This window comes from Lontra canadensis, unplaced genomic scaffold (genome assembly GCF_010015895.1).
Source record: "Lontra canadensis isolate GAN:19392208 unplaced genomic scaffold, GSC_riverotter_1.0 scaffold176, whole genome shotgun sequence".
NCBI lineage: Eukaryota > Metazoa > Chordata > Mammalia > Carnivora > Mustelidae > Lontra > Lontra canadensis.
Window position 1 is genome coordinate 334342 of NW_022631170.1, and position 26247 is coordinate 360588.

Below are 26247 nucleotides of genomic sequence, written 5' to 3' on the forward strand. Positions count from 1 at the left end.
TTCCATGTGAGAGTCAGGTTTAAGCCAGGGCACTCAAGAGATCTGAGGAGAATTTGGGTCCTATCATTACATTAATTAGTTGGCAGGGAGACCACCAAAATGAGAGTGGAGAACATGGTACACAAGTGAGGCAGAGCTTGCTAATACCTGTCCACGGCGGATACGTAACACTCTGCCCATCATGGGGAGAACCAAGCACCTGGATGAGGGCCCACCAGAAGAGCCGATCCAGTCAAGGCTTACCTGTCTTCTAGATCAGTTTTCTGTTAAACAATAGCCAACTGAAAAAGCACCCAAAATCACCAGTGTATTTCAGCAAGGTCGATTCCTGGTGAAGCCTGTGATTTTTATTTATTTATTTTTTCTTAAATCTCCGGCAAGCAAAGGTAAATGCTTTTTTCTTATTGGACTCTCTGACCTGCCTCATTCCTTAGTTAAGATACTGAAACTTAGGCTGATAGAAAAACATTTCTAAGCTTCTAAGATAGCCACAAAAAGGCAGCCTAAACTAGCAGAATGTGAGATTCCTTCAGTCTTTACAGCAGGCCAGGTAACTGGAAATGTCCATGAGAAAACCCAAGCTATTATAATCTGACTTTAAATAAATTTGACAGAACAGCTGAAATCTGTTGCTATGAGCCAAGGTTGTTACTCCGTCAGTAGGTGGAAAACCATTCATAGAGCTACAGGTTTAATCTAGCATTTCAGAGTGAGACTGTATATGCTTATGTCATGGACAGTGAAAATAATGGGTTCTGGCCAGTTTCCAGAGATTTTGTGTCTGAGGCAGCCTATTTAAAATTAGGGCATAGCCTTTGCTTTGGACAAACAGAAGAGACACCATGAGCTATCATATTAAAGTGCCAGCCATATCCAGGCAGTCTGCCTCTAACAGGCTTTCATCCCTCCATCATCCATGGTCTCACCTCTGGCTACATCCAAAGAGCTTTACTTCCCAGAGACAAAATTCTCTTATTAACTCTAGCAGTAAAGAGTTCTCTAAGCCTTGAAAAGACAAAGAGCTTAGGTGGTCACAAAAGGAGTCTTCTAGGAATTTTTGCATTAAATCACCAAAATAAAAACAGGACCTGCTGTTTTAAGTGGTTACTTCCACTACAGTCCTGCCTAAAGGTGGGCCAGAAGCTTCTGAGGTTTTCTTTGAGACTTTCCACCAGAGATCATTCACCTTGCCTTAACCAGACAAAATAACACAAGTCAGGGGGAGCTGGTTAGATCAGGATTTCTTTTTATTCCTTGTTGGTTTAAAATGGCTAATCAGAATAAAAAATAAAAGGGCCTCTGTCTAGAGGCTGGGGTCTCCCCTATTTAGAGGTTAGAACCCAGGTACCCCCACTACCCAGCACCATACTGAGGTGGGCTGAGGGGTAACCCCCAAGGGACAATCGGAGGGGCCTAGGCCTGCCACTCCTTCTCTCTATCCCGTTTTTGGCATGTGATGAAAAATATTGCTTTTTGGATTCATCTCTCCCGGCCTTGGATTTAAAAATAATGTTAACCATGTGAGTTGGGGGAAGGCTCTGAGGGGACTAAAGAAGCCCCGCCCTAATCCCTCTCCCCCAAGAAGGGGTGGGGGGGATTATCCAATATTGTTCCTGGAGCTCAGCCAAGCTCTTTTCCTGATCTCCCCACCACCACCAAAGTCATGGGGCTGTGACCCCTTTCCTGGGGAAACTAAGTGCCAGAACCTAGAAAACTAACTCCTCTCCAAGTCCTTCCCTCCTCTGACCAAGACCCCAGACTCGCCTCTCCCAAGGTTTCTTTCCTGATTACTACGCACCAATAGCAGTGGGGTGCGGTTTCCTTAGTTGGTAACTGGGACAAAAGAGAGGGAACCACTGGGAAAAGGAAGACTTCAGTGGATGTCCCCACTTCTTTCCTGCTGGTCTGAGGAGTGGGAAGAGTAAGATACCCCTCCTTCTACATATCCCTCCCTCATTTTCCCATCCCAGGATAGATATATAATTTCTTTGATATTTATAATATATATATATATGTATATATATATATATATATATGTACACACACACCTGGTAACGCAGAGAGGAAAAAAATAGAATCCGTAACAATAATAAAAAAAATTATTTCTGGTTTAAAAATGATCTGGTTCCCTCCAGGGCGAGCAATTGCACAAATGTCCACTGAGTCTGGTCCAGGGGTTAAAGAAGGGAAGGTCTTAAAAGGTGAAGGGGGTTGCTACCCCAGTCTCAGGGCCCCAACTCTCCGACTCCCCACCCCACTGCATTTTATAAAACGCTCCTCATCCTCTTGGAATCGGTGGTTTAAAAAAATGTCCATGCAGGGGAGGGGAGCCCCTTGAGGAAAGGAAGGTGGCCACCTGGGGCCCTTTGGTGTAGGCGCAGAGGCGTGGGGGGAAGGGAGTTGCCGAAGGCTCACACGGATATCTCATAGGTGGTACCACCCACCCCTGACACCTTCTTGACTCCGCCCCTTGTGGGGCTGCTGAGAGGCGGCTGGCCTGGGCCAGGAGAGGCAGAGCCTATACTCTTGGGCTGCCCATTGGATTTGCTGTAGGCGGTCTTGAGCTGTACTTCATCTCTAGGAAGAGAAAAAAAAGAGAGGTGTCAAGAAGCAGGACACAAAACACAGAAAAGGGAGACCGTTTTAAAAGTTATGAGAACTGACGTACTTTTCTATATGCTTTCTTACCCAAACATTTCCACCTATTTTATTGTCCTCTTAAAACATACCTGATGCCCTATCTCCTCTCTTTATTCCTTCCCTCCAACAGCAACTATCTTAAATACTTACTCTCAGGCAAATAAATACATTTCGGGAAGACAGGATTAAGAAAAAAGTATTAATCGTTAGGGTCTTAACAGGAATAGCCCATGAAGGCAGCTAGAGAGTGAAAGGAGCGATCTATAAGCCGGCACCTCTGAGTCCACTTGCACCCAAGTGAAGTCATGACACCTTTGGTAATGCTATGCTAATTTTAAGTCCACTGAAGTTCAGGATGGACTCATACTTACTTGGGTGTCAGTAATGGCTGCAAGGCTACTTCCTCTGCCTCAGAGACACCAGCTGGGGCTTTTTGGCTGCTGTAAGACATAGATCGGCCCAGGTATGGGGCAGTGGGGCCTGGTTCAGGGGACCCTAGTCCCCGGCCTCTTAGCCCATCTGGCTTGCCAAAACGGGGGGCAGCTGGGCGTCCCAGTGGAGTCTTGACCAAGGGTGATCTCTTTGAATCATCTGAGGAGGAACTAGTACGAGGGGCATGGCCTGAGCCCGGTGTTGACTGAATGCCTGAGTCCCCCAAGCCTGGTTCTTCCTCACGGCCCGGGAGTGGGGGTGACTGGCGTAGCAGCTTCTCTCGTTCCTGGAGGGAGGCCACAATATGGCGCGACAGATTGTCGTACCGGACTGGTGAGGGCTCTCGGTGTGTTGGGCCGGTTGGCACCAAACGTGGGTGCCTCTCGGCTTCCCGTTGCTGGGCCAGTCGGGCTGACAGGAAGGGAGAGGTGTAGCCTAAAGGTGGGTCTGGCTCAGGCCCTGCCTGCACTGACTCGAAATCAGGGCTGTCTGAAGGAGTGAGCAGGCTGTCATAAGATAGGCTTCCATTGCGTGTCTGGTTGGCCAGGCTCTTATAGGAGGTGGAGGTTGTGCCCTCTGAACGAATGGACTGCAACTGGCCCAGCTCAAAGCCAGTGCCCTGGGCCGACTTGAGGCTGGAGGAACGTGAGCCACTGGATAGTGGATCAAAGTGAAAGCTTTTCCCAAAGGTGGGAGAACGGAAACTCTCTGGCTCCAAGCTGGGCTCCGAGCGGTAGCTGGGATGGCGGCTGCTTTCTGCAATTGAAGTTGGCTCCTTCAAACTGTCCCCACGACTCAACTGAGGGAGAAAACAAAGCATGCTCTTAGTGTTCCTCCTCTTGTGACAGATGCTAGACCCCAGAGCCCAAGTAGTCATGCCCTGCTAATATGCTTATTACAACTTTTTCTATGCATCCTCTCGTTCAACACCTAGAGCAAACTAGCAAGTTGGAACAAATAATACCTCATTTTAAGATGCAAAAAATGAGGCTTAAAGAGGTTAAATAACTCACCCATGATGGGTTTTGAACTCAGATCTGATGCTGTGATCAGTGCTTTTACTAGTATGCTACACTGCCTCCTCTTTGATGACAGACACACTATCAAGATTCAGTCCCATTAATGTCTTTGGTTTTTTTCCTTCCCTTCTCCAAAATTCTTTTTCCCAGAACAGCTGACACACATCACAACCCTCCTCCTTCCAGAGTGTTCAGTACCTTGGCGCTGGAGGAATGAGGCATGGCGGCCGATGTACTGCTGCTACTGTAGCCCGGCCGGTACTTGTACATGGTAGGTGTGGGAGGGCTGTCCTTGCCCAAGAGGCTGCTATCTGCAGGAAAAAAGGCCCAGGGACAGACTTGACTTTACAAGCCATTCTCTTAACTTGGTCAGAGGTCATTAAAGAACAGAGGGAGAACCAGGTAGGAACGGATACACCAGCCAACAGAAAAGTCTCAGGAACATGATTTGCTTGCAGTAAAGACTACAGACTCATAATGGCCCAGAACTCAAGAGAGAGAATGCACCAAACATGTCTAGGATGTTCTATGATCTATCTGGATGCTGACAGTTCCTTACCCACAAAAGTCCAATTCGCTGCCACTAGCTACGTGGAATTCCCTTTCTCCTCTACTAGCTGCCCAAAGTGGCCAAAGGCCCACCTGATGGGTGTTCTCAGTGACAATGCAAGTATTACCTCCCAGGCCTTGCCTGTATGTCTTCTCCACAGCACATAATGACCTTCTTACTCTTGCCACTATTCTTACCCTCATTAGTAGCCAGGCTGAGGTGTGTTCGTAGCCCTGTGTAACGGCTCAGGTCCGGTTTAGGAGGAGGTGGGGGTTCAGCATCTGCAGACTGGCTCTCTGTTATCTCCAAGCTTCCCTTAGACTGGATGAATGAGGGAAAATCAGATTTGGAGAGTTGGGTGTAAGGACAACGCATCAATTATGTATCTCTAAACTGGGACTAGAAGACAAGGGACGAGAGCCATTTTGGGGATGACAATGGATAAAGAAAAATTTTCAACAAGGGTTTAATCCTGTCATTTAGGTGTTCATTTCCACCAACTATTTGTTGAGCTCCTACCATCCGCAAGCTGCTACATTAAAGTACTATGAAAACATGGAAACGAAAGGACTCAACTTCTACTGTCAGTGGACTTAAAATCTAATTAAATTTTTTTAAGTAACTCCACACTCAACATGGGGCTTCAACTCATGACCCCAAGGTCAAGAGTCACATGATCTACCAACTCAGACAGCCAGACGCCCCCATACTTAAGTAATTTTTAATACAAGTTATCAGAAATTGAGAAATACTATAAGGGCAATGTCAACTGAAAGTTTCCATCTCTCTGCCATTAAAGTCCCGAAGTTACCTACTTTACTTCCCTGAATTCCTCACCTTGCTTCTCCTCAGCTCTCCCTGGATGCCATTGTCCATGATCTTCACAGTTATCTGCCCATCTGACACTTCTGGTCGAAGGAAGGGAGGTCTGATGACAATCGTCTTCTCTTTCTTTGGTCTCCCCAAATACCTGAGTGTCAAGAGTAAGTGGGCTTTCATTCCTTCATTCTAAAATACCTAGTGGTTGCCTATCTTGTATAAAACATTTTTAGAAATAAAGAACAGTCTGACCAAGACAGCAAAAAACTCAGCATTGAACTGATTTCTTAGATTCCAGGAAGAACTGCACCAAGACTAGGCCTCTGAGAAAATACCTAGTTCAAGCCACTCTGGAGTAAATCTCACCCTCAACTCTCCAAGGAGAGTAGCCATAATACCCAAAGGCTATCAGCTGAATTCGGGGGGTCCACTAAAGGACACCATGGCTCTCCCTTGCAGGTACTTCCCAGTCTAAGAGAACCCTTCCTCAACAGCAGTTTCCCACCCGACTTCCCCTATACTAGAACAAGTCCAAAGACAAACGTTTTGACGAACAGTGAATACTGGGTGTACCTGGGTGCTGGGGAACTGCAGAGCACACGGCTGACATTGTTACAGCAGCCATTGGTGAAGGGGTTCACACCTCCTCGGAATTTACCCGTAACCTAGAAGAAGGAAAGATGGGCCATTATCACTTAGACAATGGACCTTGACCTCCAAAGGCCAAAACACAAATCGATAACCAACTATTGTGCACCCTCTACTCAGAAGATACAAAAATGAGTAAAACACAACCCTATCATCAAGAAACTTACAGTCATAAAAGTTAAGAATGGAACTCTGGTGGCACCTGGGTGGCTCAGGCGTCAAGCGTCTACCTTTGGGATGGAGGCCTATATCTGGCTCCCTGGGGAGCCTGCTTCTCCCTCTCCAACTCCCCCCATACCTGTGTTCCCTCTCTCACTATCTCTACCTGTCATAAATAAATAAAAATCTTAAAAAGAACGAGAACTCTAGAGTCAGTTTGAATCCTAGGGCTACCTCACCCAGATAGTAGCTATCTGACCCCATACATCAGTGTTCTTATGTGAAATGATACACAGCTCTCTCAAGATTGAAAACTAAGATAATATACATAAAAGGAAGCAGGTAAAGTCAGCTTTATTATAAGCACAAGAATAAGCATTTCCCTTTAAGTAGTATCATGAGCTTCCTAAGAGCTGGCCTAAGTCTACTACTGTTTCTATAAGCTCAGAGCTTAAATTGTCCGATACACAGTGTACATTCTGCAAATGTCTGTCAACTAAGAAATGCTTCTGGGACACCTGGGTGGCTCAGTTGGTTAAGCATTTGCCTTCAACTCAGATCATGGTCCTAAGCTCCTGGGCTCGAGCCGTGCATCGGTAGGGAGCCTGCTTATCCCTCTCCCTCTGCTTCCCATTACCCCCTGCTTATATACTCACTCACTCTGTCAAATAAAATCTTAAAAAAAATAAAAGAAAGAAAATGGTTCTGTTCTCATGCTTTCATGAGGAGCACGGACACTTCATCATAAAAAGTATTCATCGGAGCGCCTGGGTGGCTCAGTGGGTTAAGCCTCTGCCTTCAGCTCAGGTCATGATCTCAGGGTCCTGGGATCGAGCCCCGCATCCGGCTCTCTGCTCAGCGGGGAGCCTGCTTCCCCCTCTCTCTCTGCCTGCTGCTCTCTCTGCCTACTTGTGACCTCTCTCTCTGTTAAATAAATAAAATCCAAAAACAAAAAACAAAACCTCACCAGATTCTTAAAAAAAGAAAAAAAAAGTATTCTTCAGGCATCCATCTCTGGAAGCACTCCACAATACTTTTATTAGAGGGCAAAGATTTGCAGGCCCAGCTCTACAATGCGTCTCCCATCACTTCACCCCGTACCTGTTCATTGGTTGTGCGTCCCCTAGCCACCAGCACCACATGAAATCCTGTGAGGCCAGCTACAGGGATGAAGAATAAGCCAGCCACACACATCACTGTCATTCTAAAGCCAAAGAATCAAGGAGAACAGAGCAACATGATCTCACCATCCCCAGCCCCTACCAAGAGCCACCTTCCCTTTGACCCTTGCTCCCACAGTGCTCGACTTTCCTCCTCCTCCCCGCTCCCAAGCCCACAATCCACAGAAGGATACGTGACAGCTGTGCGGACCCCTGAGAGTTCCTCCATGTGGTAGAGGACATAAAGGAGGCCAAAGCCAAACACACCCATGATGTGTGCTGTCAAGGAGAGGAGGAAAAGGAAGAAATAGCGGTAGTTCCGGCGACCAATACAGTTGTTCACCCAGGGGCAGTGATGGTCAAACTCCTAGAGGCAAAAGGAGAAACACTGAGAAGCATCCTTGGACCAAAGCCCTAGATCACTTCTGTTAAGAGACCAAACTGGGACACCCATGTGGCTCAGACATTGAGCACTGGCCTTCGGCTCAGGTCATGATCCCAGGGTCTTGGGATCAAGCCCTGCATCGGGCTCCCTGCTCAGCGGGAAGCCTGCTTCTCCCTCTCCCACTCCCCCTGCTTGTGTTCCCTCTCTCACTGTCAAATAAATAAATAAAATCTTAAAAAAAAAAATGGACCGGGGCACCTGGGTGGCTCAGTGGGTTAAAGCCTCTGCCTTCGGCTCAGGTCATGATCCCAGGGTTCTGGGATCGAGCCCTATATTGGGCTCTCTGCTCGGCAGGGAGCCTGCTTCCTCCTCTCTCTCTCTGCCTGCCTCTCTGCCTACTTGTGATCTCTATCTGTCAAATAAATAAATAAAATCTTTAAAAAAAAAAAAAATGGACCAAACGTCAGAACTGAAGCGCTGCTTTCATTATCAGGCAATTGTGTTCACCGTTTAGTTGCTAAATTAACAAGCTCAGGCACTTTATCTTGCTCTATCAATCTGTAAGAAAGACCTTCCAGAGGCTGATCAAAGGCCAAGGCCCCCTCTCAGAGTTTATCCAAGGTGACCACGGAACTCTGAAGAGATGAACATCAGAGGCTTTACAACAACATCAAGATTCATGAGAAAAAAAGCCCTGACAGGCAAGTGAGTATAGTGAAGTAGAAACTGACTGGGGAAAGAAGGGTTAAAAATAAGAGGGGACGCAGAAGGACACGCAGGAAGAGAATATAGCTGTTAAGATCTGAGTGCGACAGACAGCATGCAGTGGATGCAGCAGATACACAAACCCGGGACAAATGACCAAAAAGATGAGTCAGAAAGGCTACAGGTGGGAAAGCCTATTCCCACTTGGGGTCCCTCCTATAAGAGAAGAATATGCTCTACCTCTCATTTGTACATCACCGATAACATTTTTTTTTCCATTTCCAATTTCATCTAAATTATAGACACTAAAATGTACACATATATACATAAGAATAAGTGTTCGCTATTTGTAGCTGTTAGATAATACAAAACATTTAAATTAAAAAGATAAAACTTTTAAATTAAGTTTTAAATTTTAATTCCGGGATACTTAACATACAGTATTGTATTAGTTTTAGGTATACAATACAGTGACTCAACAATTCTATATACTACTTACTGCTAATCCTGGTAAGTGCACTTTTTAATCCCCAACACCTATTTCACTCGTCCCCCTACCCTCCTCCCCTCTGGTAACCATCAGTTTGTCCTCCATAGTTACGAGTCTATTTCTTGGTTTGTGTGTGTGTCTCTCTCTCTTTTTTTCCCTTTGCTCATTTGTTTCTTAAATTCCACATATAAGTGAAATCATATCTGTGTTTCTCTGACTTATTTCACTTAGCATTCCACTCTCGAGCTCCATCCAGGTCGCTGCAATTGGCAAGGATGAATAACATCTCATTGTGTATATGTCCCACTTCTTTATCCATTCATCTAATTGAGAACACTTTTTGACAGAGCTAGATAGAATACAGCCCAGGTAGTCAGCCAGGGCTAGATCACACCCAAGACCCAGAACGCAGAGGATTCAATTCTTATTCAACGGACAGGAAGAAGAGAACTTAGATTCAGCACCCAGGCCCACCCCCATCAGGCTTCCTACCTCCACACAATTGTCACAGACACTGCAGTGGGAACATCGAGGAGGACGGTAGAAACGGCAGGTGGCACACCACTTCATGCGCACCTGGATGCCCTTAATCTCCACTGTTTTGTAAAGGGGAGCTCGGAAGTCGTCTTCCTTGTCTTCATCCTCCTCAGCTGCAAAGAGGAAAAATCAGTTAAAAAACAACTATGCCAGAACTGCACTAGGGGGGCGCCTAGGTGGCTCAGTCGTTAAGCGTCTGGTTAAGCTTCTGCCTTCGGCTCAGGTCATGATCCCCGGGGTCCTGGGATCGAGCCCCACATCGGGCTCCCTGCTCAGCAGGAAGCCTGCTTCTCCCTCTCCCACTCCCCCTGCTTATGTTCCCTCTCTCGCTGTCAAATAAATAAATAAAATCTTTAAAAAAAAAAAAAACAAAAAACTGCACTAGGCATGAAGGATCCAGTGATATTTAAAATATGGCCTCTGCCTTTGAGGAATTCAGTCTACTGGGGAAGACAGAACAGGAACTAATAACTAATACTGTGAGATCAGCCCTACAATACAACACTACCAAACACACTGGAAATGAGGTTCAAGACAGTGTGACTCAGAGGTAGCTCTGCTACGGGAATGCTGACACTTGGTTTACATACTACAAATATATCTGTAATGAAATAATTTACATATCAAAGCACATATGTAATGAGTCTGCATAATAGTTCGATGTCTACAAGTACATGAAAACTACAGCAATCCAAGAGAGGAATTAACAGCAACCCTTTTTATCCATGCACAAACCCCTTCCCCAAAAGGTCTTCCCTAACTCTATTAATTCCTTATATATTTCAGTATTATTTGCTGGCTCAAGATAGTCTCTCCTTACCTGAATGCCCTTTATTTCTTTTTTTTTTTTTTTTGAAGATTTTATTTATTTATTTGACAGAGAGAGATCACAAGTAGGCAGAGAGGCAGGCAGAGAGAGGGGGAAACAGGCTCCCCGCTAAGCAGAGAGCCCAATGCGGGGGTAGATCCCAGGACCCTGAGATCATGACCTGAGCGAAAGGCAGAGGCTTAACCCTCTGAGCCACCCATGCGCCCCACTGAATGTCCTTTCAATTTCAATGATCAGAATCTCATGACCCTACTTCATAACTTAAAGGGCACTATTTGCCTTCTCATCTACAGTGTACAATTTTTATTTTTTATTATTAATCTAGAAAAAATACACGTGGGAAGGAAAAATTAAATAAATGAAGGTATAGGGATTACAAATCAAGTTTCCAACTTTCACTGACTGGGGAAATGCTTTAAAATATAAATAGGTGAAAAAAACGCTAAGGTAAAGAACTGTACAAACAAAAGATCCATTTTGAAAATAGAAAACAAAAATCCACACTCATAGGGGTGCCTGGGTGGCTCAGTCAGTTAAGCCATTTAGTCTCAGGTCAGAATCTCAAGTGGTGAGATCCAGCCCTGAGTAGGGCTCTAAGCTCAGCAGGGAGTCTGCTTGAGATTCTCTCACACACCCAGACCCACTGGCACTCTCTAAAATAAATAAATACGTCTTTGAAAAACCAACAATGACATACATTTGACATAGATAAAGTAGTATATGTAAACGTTATACATATAAATCTTTAAACCACTGAAAGGAAATAGGAACAGTAGTTATCTTCTTTTAAAATTTTATTTATTTATTCAAGAGAGAGAGCACGAGCACAAGCACGAGGAGAGGCAGGGGAAGAAGGAGATGCAGGGCTCAATCCCAGGACCCTAAGATCATGACCTGAGCTGAAACCAAGAATCAGATGGCTCAACCTACTGAGGCACCCAGGAACCTCAATAGTAGTTACCCTTGGCTGTGAAATTACAGGTGGTATTTGTGTTTATTATGCTTTCTACATCATGAATATTTATTCCTTATTAAAATCTTTACTTTTTGGGCACCTGGGTGGCTCAGTGGGTTAAGCCGCTGCCTTCGGCTCGGGTCATGATCCCAGGGTCCTGGGATCGAGCCCCGTGTCAGACTCCTTGCTCGATGAGGAGTCTGCATTTGCCTCTCCCTCTGCCTGCTGCTCCCCCTGGCTTGTGCTCTCTCACTCTCTGGGTGTCAAATAAATAAATAAAATCTTTTTAAAAAAATAGCCCTCCTGGGGCGCCTGGGTGGCTCAGTGGGTTAAAGCCTCTGCCTTTGGCTCAGGTCATGTTTCCAGGGTCCTGGGATCAAGCCCCACATCGGGCTCTCTGCTCAGCAAGGAGCCTGCTTCCTCCTCTCTCTCTCTCTGCCTGCCTCTCTGCCTACTTGTGATCTCTGTCAAATAAATAAATAAAATCTTAAAAAAAAAAAAAAAAAAGCCCCTCCTTGGCGCTAGAGACTCCAAGTTCCTTAGGTTCAACTAATCTTTGAGACAGAAGTCACAAATAAAGATACAGGCTTTGTGAGCACAATGATCTCAGGAAAACCTCATTCTCTCCAAAGCCTTCTTCCCAATTTGAGTCTCATCCTTGCAAGTTAACTTCACAGGTGAGAGAAACATTGGTTACCAGCAACAACCCTTATCAACCTCTCTCTAAATCTAATGACAGTTCCTGACTCTCACCTCCTCTCCTCTACCAGAACAGCCTACTTCTTCTCTAAGCTTAACCCTTCCAACATGCATGGGGAAACCACATCCTCCCTCTATAAGGTAATTCTTCTATTATTCCCCTTTCCAGTTCCAACTTCCTTTTCTTCTCCAGTTCCACCTCCTCATTCTATCAGAGTGCTTTAATCTTCTCTAGCACAAAAACAAAAATAAACCAAAGCTCTCTCTCTCCCCTAAGACATTCCATCTTCTGCCTTCTCTCCTTAACTTCTTGAAAGAGTAATCTCAACACTCACGGGCTCTGTTTCCTCACTGCCCATTCACTGCCTTCCAAACCATCAGTTTTGCTAATTTAACTGTATTTTTCCCACATACATACCTAAACACACTATAAGAACTATCCCTGCCAAGATCTTAAATTCCTTAGTTACCAAAATGATAGGCAATTCTGAGTTTTCAAACTACCAGATCTAATTTCTGATATTGCCAACCATCATGAACTTCATGAACCTTAATTCCCACTTTGTCCAGTTTCTTCTCCTACTGACCTCTCTTGCCCAATCCCTCTCCAATGGCTCCTCCTTCTCCTCTGCTCATTATTAAAATGCCAGTGCTGGTTAGAACTGACCTTGGTTCATTCCTAATCTTCTTCTACTTTCTCTAGACAATCTTACTCCTGTTGCTACAAACACCACATGGCTAAAGTCTCTGAGATCAAAGTCTCTGACTACTCAATCGGCCAGTGGGCAACTATATCTGAATAAACATACTATCTCAAATTCAACATGTGTAAGAGGCTATCTTCCCTCCAAACATGTTCAACATTCCTGTAACTCCTATCTTGGTTTAGAAAAATCAGCATCCAACTTATCTCCCAAGTTAGGAGCCTTGGGACTACCCTAGACAATTCCTTCTCTCTTGCTCTCCTCCAATAAACAAATGGTCATGAAGAAATGTGTTGATTCTGCAGGGAAAAATCTCTAAATCCAGCCTTGAATTCAAGTTCTCATGCGGTCTACATTATGGCAATAGCCTCCCAAAAAGTATCTGTATTTGCTTCAATAATTATTTTTGTAAAAAGAAATCTGAGTCCATGATTCCTCCAATTAAAGACCTCTTGCTGTCCAAATGAAGAAATATAACCTATTTAATTTAGCACATAGTCTTTGACAATTTGGCTCTCATTCACCTCCTACCTCTTCTGGCCCCACTATGTGCTTTATCTTCCACCCCACTAAGCTCGGCATTTGTGGCACATGCTGCCTCCTGGACCTAGAATGTGCTTCCCTGCCATCCTTCACCTGACATCCTTCCTGCCTCCTCTTTGCAGCACTGCCCCCATTTCCTGGGGCAGATGTAAGTGCACCCTCTTCTATGGCCTCAAATAACTTTGTTCATGCCTTCACCACGGTTCACGCCACCTGCTGTAACTGTCAACCCTTCATCCTAGATTATTACTGTGCCTGGGGACTCATATGTTCAAAACGAATCCCTGCTGGGGAGCCTACTTCCCCCTCTCTCTCTGCCTGACTCTCTGCCTACTTGTGATCTCTCTGTCAAAAAAATAAATAAATAAAATCTTAAAAAAAAAAAAAAGAATCCCTGCTGAATGAGTAACTGAAAATCAAAAGTTGACCCAAAGTGAATGAACAGGACTAGAAGTTATGGCACCTATTCTGGAAGACTCTGACCCACTTTTCATCATTAGACTACTGACGTATTCCAAAACCCTCAGAGTCCTAAGGCCCAGGACTAAATGCCTATGTCCAGAAACCATTATTTTTCAAAGGTAGTTGAGGAGTTTCCAAGAGAGGAGAAGGAGATCTTACCTCGAGGGAAAATCCCTGGGTCCATGAAGGTGGCCATGCTGAAGTTGGCCAGCACAAAGAGAAAAACAATCGCATTGTAGATGGGCACTGCAGGTGACACAGAGAGGCTTAGTCCTGGACAGCTGCACAGATAATAAAGAAAATGAGGGGCTGCCCCTAACACTTGGGACACCAACCATATAAAAACCTGAAAGATTTAGCCCCCATACCTATACATCATGTGTGCTTCACCTCTGCTGTCCCAAATTATCTACATCCTTCACAACAAGTGGGTCTACTTTTCCCATAGAAATGCTCTTTTTAGATCAAGGTACGAGGCTCAGAATCTCTCCTACCATAACCCCTTGTACTAAATAAAGGTCTGTGTTCTTCAGATTCACTCTCCCCCTGTAGATCTTTCCACATTTTGGAATCTGTCCTTATCTCCTTTTAAGCAGGCACAAGAGTGAGGGACTGAGTATGTAACTGACGCCAGCTACATTCCCTTTTCTTGCAAAGGCCGAGGCTGCTGGATCTCAGCCATGCCCCACTGACCTGCACATAGGCGCAAAGCATGGGATACCACCTGCCTCTCTGGCTCCCCTTCCCTCTTCCCAGCTGGCTTTCAACCACTCTTAACTGCCTAAAATTTCTTCACTGTACCAGATATTCCTGAGAGTTTTATTCAGCTAAAAGCCAGTTCTCAAGGGGGGGGAGGGGGACCACACAGAGATACCAATGGGTATCAGGACATAGAACTAGACCCCTTGAGGTCTATAAATGACATAGAAGAGTAGGGGAGAGAAAAAAAGGAGGGAGCAGACCAAATCAGCCCTAAATACTATAGGAAAAAGAAACTGGCCAAACATATCCAATACTTCACAGGGTCCAAATCAAGAGATATGCTTTAGATAACTTTTCTTTGACACCCCCCCCCCCAAAAAAAAAGAGAAGGGTGCCCTAGTCCATGATTAAACTCCATTTCTCTCAGGATATGAGTTCATAAGTAGGAATGCCGTAAGAACTCTTCCTTTCTGCTGATTTCCTGCGAGGTGGAAATTTCAGAAGAACATCTGATGTGCTGGTAGCTTTGTCAGTACTATCAAATGCGCGGTCTCCTATCTCAGCTCACGAAGAACTTCCCCTTACAAGACAGCGGCTAAATACCCTAATCTGCTTTGTGGCTGAGAACTTAATCTCCACAATGAGGACAGCATCTGTCCTTGTCCCCTCTATCTGGACCAGCCAGAAGGAAAGGAAGAGTTCACTGAAAGGAAGAAGGGGCCAGGAGAACAAAACAGCAAATGAGTCTGGAGAATTAATCCACAGTAGTCCTGGATTCTGTTGAGAGATCTGTCTCCATCAAAACAAGAAGCACAGCCCTGAATGGTGATTCGAGATGTGAGGAATTCATAGGAATTGAGCTCCTTAATCAGAATAAGACACAAAACTGATTGTCACAAAGCATCTCACAGGTCTTCACCACCTCCACCTATTTATTCAAATCTGCCATTCACTTAAAAAAAAATTAAGTGCATATTTATCATGTGGTAGGCTTTTTAGATAGTAAATACCAACTCTTTGCTTCTCTGGGTAGGTGAGTATGTAATTGGGAAACGAAAAAATGAAGCGAGGTGCAGGCACTGATTTCAAGGGAAAACAGACCCTGAGTCACAGACCTCGTTTTCCTCTATCCACATCTCCCAGGGAAGCCTCTTCCTCTAGGGGGTTCTCTGGTTCAGAAAATATGTCCCCATACTCTGGCAGGGTTTGGGGAGGAATACAAGCAAGATGAGTCCTTACAGAGACCCACCCAAAGGCTGACCTCCCAGGTTCCTTGGGAGGGAGGGACAGAAACTAAAAACCAGTCATCCAGGTGAGAGAGAGCCCCTCCCCTGGCGCTTAGCTGTCTTGCTCTGACTTCCGCGAGGGGAAGAGGAGAAAGGGTGACTCACTTGACTCCTACAGCCTGGGAAGATAATTAGAAGGGAAGAAGAAATTAAATCCTTAGAACACTGAGGTGCCCATGATTTAAACGTCTCGTTCCTAGAACTGACGACTGTAGTTACAGTGGCCTCTCGAGCTTCTAACAGACTAAAGGTTGCTCGATCTCTGAAGGGAGCTAAGGTCAGAATATGAGATGTCAGCCCCTTGCAGGCTCAGATAGCAGTCTTTCTGATGCCATTTTTTCTTCAGTTTTTCCATTTCCAAATGAAGAAAATCACCCAACTTCTTGGGTACGCTGCCACCCACCCATCCCTGGATAATGAACATCACCCCTGCAATCTTCTCCCCACCCCCAAAGATTTCAAAGTGATCTCTACACCCAACGTGGGGCTCGAACGCATGCCCCTGAGATCAAGAGTCGCATGCTCCACCAACTGAGGCAGCCGGGAGCTCCACTCCTGTAACATTCCTGATAGCGACTCATCCCAGCTAAAGCGCGTGTAATCCTACAATCTATCCAGTTTCAGTTTCTGTTGCCAAAATAAAGCCTAGAGTAGCTGGCATCTAGAAATGATGTAAATAACTCCACTTCCCAGGCAGCATCTGCCCCTTGATTGAAATCAAGGACCCACTGCATCCAACCTTCACACTCTAGCTGATGGAACACTCCACCAAGGAGAGGCGAGAAGCAACAGAGCCTGTTCCTGCCACATCCCATATACTACTTGGCTTGGAGAGGCTTGCTGTTGCTATAGTACTTTGCCAAATTCCTAGGTGACCACTCCAAGTGGCCTGTCTGAATCTGCTGCCTTTGAAGGAAGGAGATGAGACCTGGGCTGAGGAGGAGTTGTTAGGGCTGGTCTTCAGCCTATGGCAATAATCACAGAGCTCCAAAGCAAAGGGAGTGGCCGGAGCCCAGAAGGCTGGCTGACTCACTGATGAGACTCCCAGACCTATACCACCCCAGGAAGAACAGGTTCTTCTGCACCCTCATCCAGCACTTCTGTTTTCAGACAGAATGGGTTTCAATACCTACACTCCTGGGGCACCTAGCTGGTTCAGTCAGAAAAGCATGCAACTCTTGATCTCAGGGTTGTGAGTTCAAGCCCTACGTTGGGTGTGGAGATGACTTAAAAAAATAAATAAACTTAAAAATTAAAAAAAAAAAAAATAAATAAAATAAATAAATAAACTTAAAAAAAAACCCACGGTCCTGAAAAATCTGTTTCCTAGCCCTCTCTAACACTTCTATTACAAAAAATGGTTAAGCTGCTGGTAAGAAAAAGTAGGAATCAAGAAGCTTTGGATCTTAATCCCATCTCAATCAATGCTTTGCTATGTAGCCTTAGGTAATCTACAGAAAACTCTCCAATCTTGTTACTTCAGCTACATAATACAGATAGGAGAATGAAGGAGACAGTATCTGAAAAAACCCTAGAAATCTTATTTTTATTTATTTATTTTCCTAGAATTCTTTTTAAACCAGCTAGCTTAATACTGAGCATTCACTGCATAGAAGACATGTGTCCCCCCATACATTAATAACTATCACCATCATCATCAATTATCACTCCAGTTCCACCTTCATCCCTAATTCCACCTTCCCAATGTGAGGTACTAGAAATTCAAGATCACTTAAAACAGAGGCGCTAAGCTCCTAAAGAATAGGTCTAAGCATTCCACCCATGCCTAGCACATAGTTTGACTCTATGGCTAGTGTTTCTTGTTGATGAGGCAAGGCTGGAATAAACAGCCCACTTCCTGCCCCTGGGGATCCTCAAGACTCCACGGGAAAAAAAATTTTCCCCTCTCAGGTGGGTAAGTTTCTCCCTAAGATACCTGATTGGTCGCGTCTTACGCACACTTTCAAGCAGCTGAGTACAAGATGTAGGACTTGGGCACTTATTCCTGGATGAAAAAACAACGTGGGAAGTAAAAGGAACATCCACTGCTCAATTAATGCCCTAAATCACGAGGCTGCTCCCACTCAAATCAGGTGCTAGCACTTCTGCAGTCAAGAAAAAAGGGACCAGACGGAGAGGCACTAAGGTTACCCAACTCTGTGGGTAAAAGGGTTGGGAGGGGCCAGAGGCAGAAAGTGAAAAGAAGCTCTTTCACAGACTGGACACTGGAAAGACCATCCTGGATTTCTGGACAACCCTGACTTCTATCCTGCCTGTAGAGGACAGCTTGCAGCAGAGATTTTAGGACTGTGCCCTCCCTACCAACTTCACAACTATACACAATGAGACATTGGTTGACTCAACTAAGAGCTCAAGGAGATTTTAGGGAAGCAGTTCAGTGACTTATTTCAAATGGCACTGCTGGGAGCTCTAAGAAAGACTCAGGGGTCCCCAAGGAGGCAAAGAGGAGAGAAACCAAATGGCTGGGGCTCTACACACCAGCCTCAGTTGACCCAGAGCAGCCCTCCTCTCATGTTTTACACACTGGGGTTCCACCTAAGATCTCACTGGAAAAAGGGTCACTGTGCTTAAATAAACTACTCTCAGTCAACCTCCTCATTTTACAATGAGCAGACTCACAAAGGTTAACAGACTTTACCAAAATTAGTCTCCTGACCCCCAAACAGTGCTGATTCCTCTTACCTAGCACTGCCCCCTACCCTTGCCAATCACAAAAGGGAACTAAACGAAGACAGATGAGGATCCAAGCCCATTATCTTAAAACACAGGATGTAGGATCTAATCAGGAGGAAGACGGTTACTTTAGCAGACACTCTCCTTCCCCAACAGTTGAAATGGAAAATTCAAACAGAATCCCCAATAACTCTCCCACTTAGTTTTGGTACAGGACAAATTCAACGAACGGAAGAGAACAGGGTTCTGGAGGGAAGGCCTCAACTGTTCTACTCAAGCTTCCCCAGGGCAGATCACCTTTTGGCGACCAAACCCAGCTGATAATTTCTGCTCACAGCTTTCCCTACCTGCCAGAGAAACACCAAGGGTAAATTGTTCCTAATGAGTTGAACCCTACATGCCTCCACTAATTATGTCTGCCAACTGAAAAGGACTCTCTCTCCTACTCCCAGTCCTCGAGGTCCCAAAGCTGTTCCCAACTGGGACTTAAGGATTGAGGTAAGAACAGACAGTTACAGCCCGGTGAAGAGAACAGGAGGATGACAAGAGTTACAGATTCAGGGCCCCAAACAGGACGTGGTTCAAAGACAGCCTCCCTCTAGGGCACTTGACTGGCTCAGGCGGTAGAGCACCTAACTCGAGATCTCGGGGTTGTAAGATCTGGAGCCCCACGTTGAGTGTAGAGATTACTTAAAAATAAAATCTTAAAAAAAAAAAAAAAAACTAACCAATGAAACAAACAAAAGAGAGGCTTCTTCTCGTGAAACAAACAAAAAAGAGGCTTCTTCTCGTGAAACAAACAAAAGAGAGGCTTCTTCTCGTCTTTTGAAACCAGAAACTCTTTTTTAGGTTGTATATAGTTTTAAATTGGGAAGGGGGGTCCCTCCAAGGAACTGAACCTCAAAAAGGATATAATCTGTGGGGGGAACAGTTTTTGACAACAGTGGCAGCTCAGCCCAGATATATACTTATAGAAGAACTGCTAAGGTCAGATGTAAAGGAAGAGATGAGAATTTCACAGGCACCAAGAGCTAGGTGATAGAAGATAAGGAGGGTGTTTATCTCCATGAGATGGGCAGGGGAGAATCGAGGAGGAAAAGAGCCCAGAAACTGGCTCTGAGGAAACTGCCAGGGGGAACTCTAGCTATGACTTGATTTTTTAACTTTGGATTAGAGGCAGTGATTCCAAAGTCCATTACTGTTCTCCAAAATTCTTTTTCCTGGGGCTGAGAGACCATGAATAAGGAGGGCCCCTATTTCTCTGGCACCAGGGAATGAGAAAGTAGGTTAAATAGCTTCAACTATCTGTCGAGAAAATGCCTATGTCAGGACAACTCTTTGTGGTGAAACTGGTATAACCAGCCACGCACTTCGATGGCTTCAGATTAACAAAATAAGAACAACGATTCTGCTTGCTCCTTCTCAAGAACAGATGGGCCGAAAGAGAGACTGCTCAGTCAGGCCTCCTGCATTTCCTAGCTTCCCGAAGGCCTTACCTTTTGAAGGAAAACAGACCCTCTTCAATCAAGCGGGCCTAAGGGTATCAACCTGGTGTGGTGCCATACCCTCTACCCTCCTGACACAGCACCACAGCTGCTACAAGGATACGAAGACCCCATATAACCATCCCTTGGTTAAAATTCTGATTCTAGGGCCGCCTGGCTGGCTCAATTGCTAGATCATACAACTCTTAACCTCGGAGTCATGAGTTCGAGCCCCACACTGGGTGTAGACATTACTTAAAAAATCTTAAAAAAACAAAAAAAAGTGATTCTATTTACTGGCCATAATAGCAGAAACCAAAACAAGTCTAAGACTGAAGATTCTTAACTCCTTGGTGACAGTCAATACATGAAGAAGGACAGAACACTAAGCACGCTGAATTTAAGCAGAAGAAAAAAATTATGAGGAAAAGTCAGATAAAGAAGAGGACAGAGAAGAGTAGGGCTGCGTTAGACCCTTGAGGGACTCAACAGGCATGCTCAGGCTGGAGAGCTGGCGGCCAAAGAATCCATGACCTCTACCCTCCAGACGAATACATAAAAAGCAGGACAATGCTCATACCTTAGATAAGAGAATCATTTTTTCCCTTGTTTAAAAACGAAACAGAAAAACATCATTACTTCGCTGACTCTATTGGCCAAACAATCCAAATCTTTTAGAATTCCTTTTGATACCCAAAGCTCAATTTAGGGGGGAACCTACTCAGACTTAGTATCAGTTCTTAGATTTCTCCCCATAATAGTAACTGCCCCCTTCCCAGCAACTCCTGCTTCATTCATCCTTCAGTGAGTCCAAACCGTCTTTATTCCCTACCACTTCAATCCATTTCCTTCCTCTTCCCAGCAACCTCCCATTGCTCTAAACAGCACCTCACAATTAGGTCTGAGCCCGAAATCACGGCAGAGTGAACTCCCCAGAAAGTCTAGCATGCTCCGATTGTTCCAAGAGCTACAACTAGGACACTAACTCAGTGACTCAACAGTTTAAGGCTCAGAAGCCTGCTACGGGTTAATTCATAAACAGGTAACGGCGAAGAGGCCAGCCAGGTGGTCGGCAGCTAAAAGACTGTGCGAAGAGGAAAGCTAAATCAGTCTTCCCCAGTGACCAGCAGAGAACAGAGTCTGAGGATCCTAAGCAGGAAACCCTTTGGTGCAACCGCTTTTCCAAACAGGACCAGGGAATGCAGGACTGACTGCCACCCCTTCAGTGGGAAGGGATGTGAAGGCAGCCTACCAGGATTTTTCCTAAATAAAATCTGCCCTTTCCCAGTGGCCTTCGCTGGTCCAGGCTTCAGCCCTTAAGAATGCAGAGAAAACCATCTGAGCAACAGGAAAAGCCCAGCTGCCTCCTTGGTAGATCTCTTAAATCAACTCTGCAATTCTCCAGTACACTCAGCTCCAGACATGCTGGGGAAAAGCCATTACTATCTGAAAAACCTCTCGTCTAGTTCTTTCTCTCACAGAACCAATTGCTTAAGCTGCTTCAAGCCTCTCTGGTGGTTTCCTCCTACCTCCTTCCTAGTTCACGATCATCTCATGATGGAGAGCTGGGTAGGAAAACACAAAGACATCTGTGATTCCCAAGGAAGCGAGGCAGGGAAAAGGAGAGGATTCAACAGAGTAAAATTTTTAACAAGGCTGACAGGGTAAGCTTTTCCTCCCTGTGCTTAACCACATCTCTGAGATTTGTTGCCTCTATCCGACAAGATGCCCAGGCACGTGGCGAGAAACTAGCAAAACTCATGTGACAAAAACACCCCTCACCTCCCCCATGGAGCCCCCCAAATGCCACCACTGGGAGAAAACTCACGTAAAGGCAAAGAAGAGGGTCGTGGCTCCCACTAAGAAGATGGCGGCTGCTGAGACTGGAACATACTTGCTGGGCTTGAATCTCTTTCCAGACTCTGCGGGCATGTTGGAGCTCTGATGGGAGGTCTGCCCTGCCGCATAGCCCAGGCCCACACAGCGGCAGAACAGACAAGAAAACGGGATGAGGGAAACAACGGAGAAAAAGAGTACAGAAGGAAACCAGGGAAACAGAAATTTAAAATTATCACCCTTCCCCCTCCCAAGGAAAACAAAAGGTCAAAAGATCTCAAATGAAGGAAAGCACATGGGAGGGGGAAAGGTGATTCCAAATGATGAATAACCACCTCCCCAGAACAAGGCAAGAGGGAGAGATTAAGAAACACAACTTGTACAGTTTAAAAACTGGAGACGAACAGTAGGCTGTACACATGCAAACGGTTGCAGGTGGAGAACATGGGCCGTCAGACAGACCAGGGAATAGCTCATGGATGGAGCAAATCTTCAAAGGGCAAGCAGGGGAGGCTATTAGGGTAGGGGAGAGCACACGGGCAAGGAAAAATTCTTCTGAGGAGACACTCTAGCACCTCCACGACCAACACACTCCACCAGATGTGAGCTGCACCTAAGAGGTGTGCCCTGTGTTTCTATTTTAATCCAAAAGGGAACCTGAGGCCCCTTCCAGTTTTAAACAGAAGGTGTTTTTACTGTAGTCCTCGTCCCTTTTAGGCAGTTTTCTCAATGCCACCACTCCCACACCTTGACTTCAGGGCCTGTAGTCTGGCAATGGTGGTTTAATTTTATTTATTTTCTCTTGATGGCTAAAGCTGGGCAGCAGCTGTTACAAGGTTGAGTTGTAAATCCTTTTCTTCGAAGGGGAGGGAAAACAGAGAGAACACGAGCAGGCTTGTCTGTCTTCAATCTCTTCTTGTTATTCCCAAACCCTTTAAGGGCTCCGTTTCCTATAGAGTTCATGAAAAACTAAAAAGAAACGTAAAATCCCTGAAGCCATGTTCTTCCCAATAGTAGCAAAATAAGAAGAAATCAATTCCACTCAATGATAGTTCTAAAAGGGTACTGTGGATGAAAGCAAAGTTCCAAAGAGGTCCCTATTTCCAGGTTAGTCAATGTCTTTGATCTTTCTCCTTCAGTCTTGGGCTTTCTAGATGCAGAATTCAATGGGGTTACAGTGCCTCACCTGGGGGGAAAAAAAAAACACAGATATCTTCGTCAGATAAATTCTTTCAGAGGATTTCTTAAGAACATCAAGGCTAATACCCCACAGGCTACTCTGTAAAAAAAAAAAAGTGCCTTTTTATGGCATACACTTCACTTATGTGCATGTGGGAAAGGATTCTGAATTGGGAGAACAATGGATTCAGAATCCTTCACTCTTCTAAGTGCTGTTCATACTGGAAAGAGAAGAACATGGTTTCACCTGGCCTGAAGTCATCAAAGAACTAGCTCTCTTATAAAGGATACATCTCACCTGACACAAATGGGCAGTAACAAACATCAAGAATATCAAAATCTAAAAACAAACAAGGGCATAGACGTGAAGGACAGTCCTAGAAAAGAGATTTCTCTTTGGACAAAGAGAGTATTTATTGCAACAATGAAAAAAGGAAAAAGTAACCTCAAAATTAGGACAGTATGTCTCATTTCCTTTCTGTGTATGTCTCTGTCTCTTATCTCTCTAGGCATTTTAGTTATAACCCTGAAGAGGCAAAAGCTGAGTTTTTGGTTTGCTGGAATAACCCATGAAAGCATCTGGTGAGAACTGTCCTTGAACTGAAAGGTGAGCTGCTCTCTCTAAGAAACGGAGTCAACCATAGGGGCTGGCCCTTTTCTTCGCAATTCAACAATTTATTTCTACACTGGCCTATCAGAAGTCTACTGAGCCTCACATTCCCCATATGACTAAGAGTAACAATTATTTCTGTTGACTGTAGTAGCCAAGTAACACTTTGGGTTTTATAGGATGCTTTTCATCTAGTGATCTCAAAGCACTTAACTCACATTATCTGGTGACACAGTCCCTTATCCCACTCCATAAAATTGAAGGCTAGAGAATGCCTGAGGCCGTTCTACTTCAACACTTGAGCAGTCAGTTTGAGAACCAGAGTTCACAGGCCCCTCTACCAACACAAAGCCACTCCACCACTTTCTCATCCACTACTTGCCCAGTGACTGCATCTTGGAATCTGCAAACCAAACATTTTACTCCAGTTAGAATTTAAAAATAAAAGTTCATTTGACCCAAGCAGTTCAGTATTTCCCTTAATACCAATGGCAGAAATTGCTACATTGGAAGATTCCAACAGTGAAATAAAAATGTGCCCTGGAATTCATCACTTCCTCTCTTAACCTGTGGCATGGAAGGCAAAGACACCTTCCTTCAAGATGCACTGTCTCTCTCCTTAAAAAACAGCATTTGAGGGCAAAGAGCCGTATTAGAAGCGAGCGAACACTCAGAGAGTACAAGAAATTATGAAAGGCCTAAAAAAGATAAACCCCCTCTAGCGCCTGATTTTATGATTATTTAACACGCAGTTTCTATGGTAATCAAAGCTCAACCTTCTCAATTTAGGCCTAAGTAACTCTGTGAACAATGAGAAGCAAATTCTTGGGTTTGTGGGCAGCACTAACTAGTAAAATAAACTTTCCCCTCAAAACCCCAACGAGTAGAGAAGATGTAAAGCTACCCTGCTTCAGTTTTATCTAGAGTAAGTAATATCATTTGGACACCATATATTAGGGGCGCCTGGGTGGCTCAGTTACTGAGCGTCTGCCTTTGGCTCAGGTCGTGATCCCAGGATAGAGCCCGACACCTCATTAGGCTCCCTGCTCAGCAGAAAGCCTGCTTCTCCCTCTCCCACTTCCCCCTGCTTGCATTCCCTCTCTCGATGTCAAAGGAATAAATCTTAAAAAAAAAAAAAAAAAAAAAGACACCATATATTATTTCAGATCATATTTTCTGACAGGAAAAACATCACGTGGGTTAATATTGCCATAGTAATGCAGCATCATTAAAAGCCAGGCAATTTGGGGCATACCATACTGTGAAACAAAAGTGATCAACATTTGAAATGTTTAGGGAATATACATTAGAAGGCAGAAAACAAAAATGGAACAATTTATTGGGTATAATAAAGACGTACCAAGTCTAAGGACAAAAATGTGCTGTGGGCAATAGGGATGAGACTGCAGGGTGAGTATGGTTCATCACAACCGGCAGTCTGGATCTGTACCAGCATGAGAAAGGTGTACAAGAATGTGTATGACATATTCAGACACAAAGTAACCAATGGAATCAATATATGTACACAGAAAACAAACTACAGATCATATTGTATAAATGTTTAATACAAGTAGGTACCGCAAAGGGGTGAATGGAGAACAGCAGTACCACTGATAACAGAAATTATAATTTGTTGAAAAAAAGTAGTGTAACACTGCAATATAGTAAACCTGAATACAAAGTAGTCAAGGTATCATGAATAATCCACATGTCAAGATGTTGGCTGGAGTCAAGCAGAAGTTTAATAAGGGTGTTATTACATATGGAAGAAGACAAGTACATGGCAGTACAATTCTTATAAGCATTAGTTGAGTCTTTAAGAATGAGCGATAATGAGCAATATGAAGAGATCTGATAGAGTACGAGGGATACTGGGATAAAAGGATAGGGATGTGATATAAAATCAACCTAGTCAAGATGGCATTACCCAGGAAGTGAAAAATCCAACGCAAAAAATGGTCTAGGGTATAACACATATCCGATCCTACACCTCTTTCCATAACTTTTAAGTCACTTTCTTCTTTCTCATTAGCGTGTTTTCATTTGCCCAAGTGGGTAAAACACTTTCCACCTCCCTGTCCCACAAAGACATTCCTATAGGTAAAATACTGGCAAACGCATTCGAGCTCCACTGGCAAAAAGTACAAAGTACTAAAAGCACGGAGCACCCAGCTGGTGGGGGTAGGGAGGAAACGGAAAGATGGGAGAGAACAGGTAACAGGATGAGGCTTGAGCCAAAATAAGTATCAGCAGAAGGGGACAAGGGACCTGAAATGCGAGGAGGTAAAAAGGGACCAGCACCCCGTCCCCACCCCGGAGCTGGGGCAGGGAGAATCAACATTTGGGGCAGAGTTGGCTAAGACCGAGAAGACGGAATCCGCGGCGGTAGGGCCCACTGAGGCTGCGAGAGACGGCAGAGCCCGGGGGCGCAGGGCCGGGGGCGGAAGGGGCGGCGGCCCCGCGCCAGGACCGGGCGGCCGGGCACTAACCCGTTCAGAGCCCCGGTGGCCGCGGATCCCCGGCCTCTACTCGTCGTCCGTTTCCGGGGCCCACGGGTCCCGCCGCAGTTGATGACCCGGCCCGGGGGAGGAATGGGGCCTCAAACCACCTCCCCCCTCTTTGGTCCCCCTTCCCTAGAGGTCACACACCCCTCCCACCTCAGTGGCCCGGCACTTCCGGTTCCGCAGGGGCCGGTGTCCCCGGTACTCACCCCCCGGCGC

General features: G+C 45.1%; 1 protein-coding gene across 2 annotated transcripts; it reads right to left on the reverse strand.

Moving 5' to 3' along the window:
- Nucleotides 1–1226: 1226 nt before the first annotated feature.
- ZDHHC5 (zinc finger DHHC-type palmitoyltransferase 5) lies at nt 1227–22922 on the reverse strand. 2 transcript variants are annotated; one of them, XM_032846524.1, is made up of 11 exons: nt 21731–22922; nt 13896–14017; nt 9500–9657; nt 7622–7794; nt 7369–7471; nt 6034–6125; nt 5479–5611; nt 4839–4962; nt 4290–4402; nt 3012–3871; nt 1227–2577 (listed from the first exon to the last, which is right to left on the reverse strand). In XM_032846524.1, exons 1-11 carry the CDS (start codon nt 21832–21834, stop codon nt 2412–2414), a joined length of 2148 nt encoding a protein of 715 aa, XP_032702415.1. In that variant the 5' UTR covers nt 21835–22922; the 3' UTR covers nt 1227–2411. The 2 variants fall into 2 exon arrangements, with proteins under 2 accessions (XP_032702415.1, XP_032702416.1); XM_032846525.1 differs by having other exon boundaries at nt 13896–13982; nt 21731–21836.
- Nucleotides 22923–26247: the final 3325 nt, after the last annotated feature.

What these genes read in the sequence shown, in the direction of transcription:
- ZDHHC5 (XM_032846524.1), bottom strand. Translation starts at nt 21,834, where the DNA reads ATGCCCGCAGAGTCTGGAAAGAGATTCAAGCCCAGCAAGTATGTTCCA. An exon ending in TGCAGTTCCCCAGCACCCAG is followed by an intron (nt 5,612 to 6,033) that starts GTACACCCAGTA and finishes CTTGACACTCAG; the next exon opens with GTATTTGGGGAGACCAAAGA. An exon ending in CAGCCATTACTGACACCCAA is followed by an intron (nt 2,578 to 3,011) that starts GTAAGTATGAGT and finishes TTCTCTTCCTAG; the next exon opens with AGATGAAGTACAGCTCAAGA.